This window comes from Alligator sinensis, unplaced genomic scaffold, assembly GCF_000455745.1.
Source record: "Alligator sinensis unplaced genomic scaffold, ASM45574v1 scaffold707_1, whole genome shotgun sequence".
Taxonomy (NCBI): Eukaryota; Metazoa; Chordata; order Crocodylia; family Alligatoridae; genus Alligator; species Alligator sinensis.
In genome coordinates this window covers 782,046-785,835 of record NW_005842065.1, presented here as the reverse complement: position 1 = coordinate 785,835, position 3,790 = coordinate 782,046, and the positions used below count along the sequence as shown (strand labels likewise).

At 55.3% G+C, this 3,790-nt stretch overlaps 1 protein-coding gene across 1 annotated transcript in view; it reads left to right on the top strand.

Moving 5' to 3' along the window:
- The window catches only part of TMED1 (transmembrane p24 trafficking protein 1), a 6,906-nt gene extending 3,740 nt beyond the window's left edge, over window positions 1-3,166 (top strand). The window contains exons 4-6 of the mRNA XM_025203828.1: window positions 229-387; window positions 517-700; window positions 813-3,166. Of these exons, the coding sequence (XP_025059613.1) occupies window positions 229-387; window positions 517-700; window positions 813-1,031 (562 nt within the window). The 3' untranslated portion in view covers window positions 1,032-3,166. The remainder of the gene's footprint in view (window positions 1-228; window positions 388-516; window positions 701-812) is intronic.
- The last annotated feature ends 624 nt before the right edge of the window (window positions 3,167-3,790 follow it).

Below are 3,790 nucleotides of genomic sequence, written 5' to 3'. Positions count from 1 at the left end.
AGAGTTTGGGGTAGGGGTGGGGATTGAGGGACCTGGCCAGCACAGGACAAAGGAAACGGAGAGACAAGGGTAATGTGTGGGGAGAGGACTGAGGAAAAAGGATTGGTCACAGCACAGTGGGGGAGGAAGGAGGGGCCTGGCTGGGGCAAAGGTCTGGGGGTGCTGGGTGAAGGGGCTTTCTGGCAGGCCCAGGGCTATTTGGGGAGGTAGGGAGGGCACTGGGGAGCTTGCAGCAGCATGCGTTGTGCAGGGCTGGACCCCATTGCTCACCTGGTGGTTGCTGCTGCAGGTTATTGGTGGTGCTGGTCTGGATGTGGACTTCTCCCTGGAGAGCCCCTCAGGCGTGCTGCTCATCAACGAGTACCGCAAGTCAGACGGGGTGCACACGTGAGTACTGCCAGTGCCCTCTGTGCACACAGCTGGCTGTGCTTTGATGGAGGAGCATGTCCCCTTTGCTTCTGCCCCACAGAGCACCAGACACGGGGGCTCATCCTTCTCCCCCCCCACCTTTCCCAGCATCGAGCCCACAGAAGCTGGTGACTACAAGCTTTGCTTCGACAACTCCTTCAGTACCATCTCGGAGAAGTTGGTGTTCTTCGAACTCCTTTTCGACAGTCCGCAGGATGAGGAGGATGCCGAGAGCTGGGCTGAAGCTGTGGAGCCTGAGGACATGCTGGATGTCAAGATTGAGGATATCAAGGTAGGAGGCCATAAGAATGGACCCATTGTGGGGGGAGCATGGCTCTTGGCTGGGATGGGTTAGATCTTGACTGCTGAAGATGTTTATCCTGCATCTCCTTCCCCGGCAACAGGAATCCATTGAGACCATGAAGAGCCGCCTGGAACGGAGCATCCAGATGCAGACGCTGCTCCGGGCCTTTGAGGCCAGGGACCGCAACCTCCAGGAGAGCAACTTGGGTCGGGTCAACTTCTGGTCAGCTGTCAACCTGGGGGTGCTGGTGGTGGTGGCTTTCCTTCAGGTCTACATGCTCAAGAGTCTCTTTGAGGACAAGCGAAAGGTGCGAACGTAGTTCTAGTTGGCAAGAAGGACTGCATCCCTCCCAGGTGGGGGCTAAGGCCAGGGGCAGAGCTGGGTGGTACCAATGGCAGTGAATCCTGGCCCTGAGCCCACTACCCATTGATGGACACGCAGGATCCCTCTGGTGCGGCTACTTCGCTTTGTGTCTCCATTCATTCAAGGGATTAAATGTCTCTGCTTTTTACCAAAGCAGTGCGATGAACCAGGGGGTGTTGGGAAGGCTTGTGGGGGGAAGGGGAGGGGGTGGGCAGCACAGATCCTGGCCACTTGGCTGCAATGGGCTCAGGTCAGTGGCACTGCCTGGAATGGATTCTCTGTGGACTCAAAGCCAGGACAGCCGCAGTGCTCACTGCATGCCAAAATGTGCAGCCCCGGATGCAGCAAAGTTGAGGGTGATGCCAGCTGTTTGGGGAGGGAGGTGAGGGGGGCTGCTGCCCATCACCAGCAGGGATCAGAGGTCTGTAAGAGACCCTGCCCTTTGCATGTCTTCCACAGTCCCCCTCCTTCCTCAGTAGCATTCCCTGTGCCTTAAGCATGGCCAGTCAGGGCCATGGTGCGGTCTTTCAGCCCCATTGGGGCTGGGACATGGACATAGTCAGAGCCACTCAGCCATATGGGACATTTGCTTTAACCTTCAGCTGAGAGTGCAACTCCCTTTCCTTCTTATTTTCTCCAATCCTGCTCCAAGCCATTGCTCCTCTATACCTGGCCTGATGCATGGGCCTGTCCTGCTGTGGGGATGAAACAGGATCCAGTTCTGCCTTGAGCAAGGCTGGCCCTGCATTCTTCCCTCCCTGCTCACCTCCGTAGTGTGAGATCTTCCCCTGCTGCATAAGTAGCTTCCACTAAGGGGTGCTAGCTGTTGGCAGGTTGCTTAAGACAGTGCTTATCCTCTGTGGAGTGGGGGGTAGTGTTCCTTCTCCTGGCCCCCATGGTGGCCTCCTCCTAAGGATCTGATCTGTGCCAGCTCTTCCAATGTTACTTTGGACAGGGCTCCAGGGAGAGGCAGGAGGTGTCAACCCCTGTGCGCCCAGGGTAGGCTGGGTGGATTGGGGCTGGTAAAGGGATCTGGGAACAGTGTTGTAGTTGCAGTTAACTCTGGACCACTCCAAGAAGCCAGCCAGGCTGGGTGTCTTTCCTTTAAACTCAGCTTGCCCACATGATGTTGGGTTTGGAGGCACAATATTTTCTTCCTAAGGCCTGGAGCACTCTGGATCCAAGCCAGCATTGGGAGGCCTCTATCCATTGCTGGTGGGGGGGGCATGGCTTTATGCCCTTCCTAGCATGTGTCCCCTTCAACTGAGAGGCTGAGGCTGAAACAGTGCAAAGTTACTGTCCCTTGATGGATGCCGCCCTCAGACCCTGGGGCCTGCTACTAGCCAACTGGCCTCACTTAGGGCACTGAGGTCATCTCTCCAGAGCCCTGGATGCAGCTGCCACAGCAAGATGCATCTCATGGGAGAACACTGTCCAGGCCCAGGCTGGTACATGGGGCATTTGGGAAGGGGTAGGCTGCTTGCTTGTCTGTATAACTTGCTTTCTGATCCATGTCATGGTTCTTTCCTGGCTCCCAGCTGGGGATAAACCACTCTCCTATTGAGGTTGTGCCAGCCTAAAGGTGCCTTTAAAACTCCTGGAGAGCTACAGCTGTACTTGATTTGCCTTCCTACAGCTGCCCTGGCTCTGGGGGGTGGGGAGTCTTTCTTTGTGGCCACCACCTTCACCTGCCTGGAATTAAGCTCTTTAGATCCTGCCTGAGAAGTGGCAGATTCCTTGAGACCCACAGCCTCCTCTACAGCGGTGATCCCACAGCTTTCCTCCAACTCCAGCTCTAAGCAGCAGAGACTCATTCAACTGAACTCTGTGCATGCTGCACACTACCCCCTCACTGTCTATGTCTGATCCCTAGAGCTGGGGCAATGCTTCCAGGCTCTAAGCTGCCCCCTGTGCTAGGGTGATTTGCTACCTCATGCAAGCCCTGGCTAGACAGGCTGTACCTGTCTGGTACTGATGGCTATGCATGTCCAATTAGCAAAGGGCTGCAGAGCCTCCTTGGATCCCGTTTGTGTCTCTGAGCCTTTTAAAAAGTAATCCAGTATTTATTCTGAGCATTAAAAGAGCATTTTACAGTGTGAGTCTCTGCTTTCCTTCTCCCTGTTGTTGCTTGTGTGTAGTCAATCCCAGCCTTAGGTTAGGTGGGCATGGCTTCAGCTGCAGGAAGGGAACTTCATAGGCCACAGGCAGAGGGGTAGGGATGTTTGCAGAAATGTTGGTACTTCAATCTTGGTGAAGCAGTTGCCATGTTGGGAAATCAGGGCCCCAGGAGTGGCTGCTTTGTGGCTTTGGCATCCAAGAGGTGCCAGGCAGGTGGGGTGTGAGTTTGGTTAAATGCAGTCCCTTGTCTGTGGCTATAGCACAGACCTGGCTCCCATCCCACATCATCTTTGCCCTTGAGAGGGCAGGGTGGATGAGCTGCCTGGCATTGGAGGCAACGTGCAGCTTCTGAAAGGCCAGATTGGAAGGCACAGGTCTGGGGCAGCAGCTTGGTGTGGGTCACGTGCTGCCCTTGCACCTGCATAGCTTGATGTTATGTCAGCTGCTTGTGTCAAAGAAGGGGTGCTTGCCCTGCTCCAATGCCTGGGATCTGCACGGCAACCAGAGGCTGCCTCAGCCCCTCTTGATCATTTGCCAGGGTCTTCTCAGCATCAACTTCTTGATTAAAGCCAGCAACAAAGCAGCCATAACTCCATT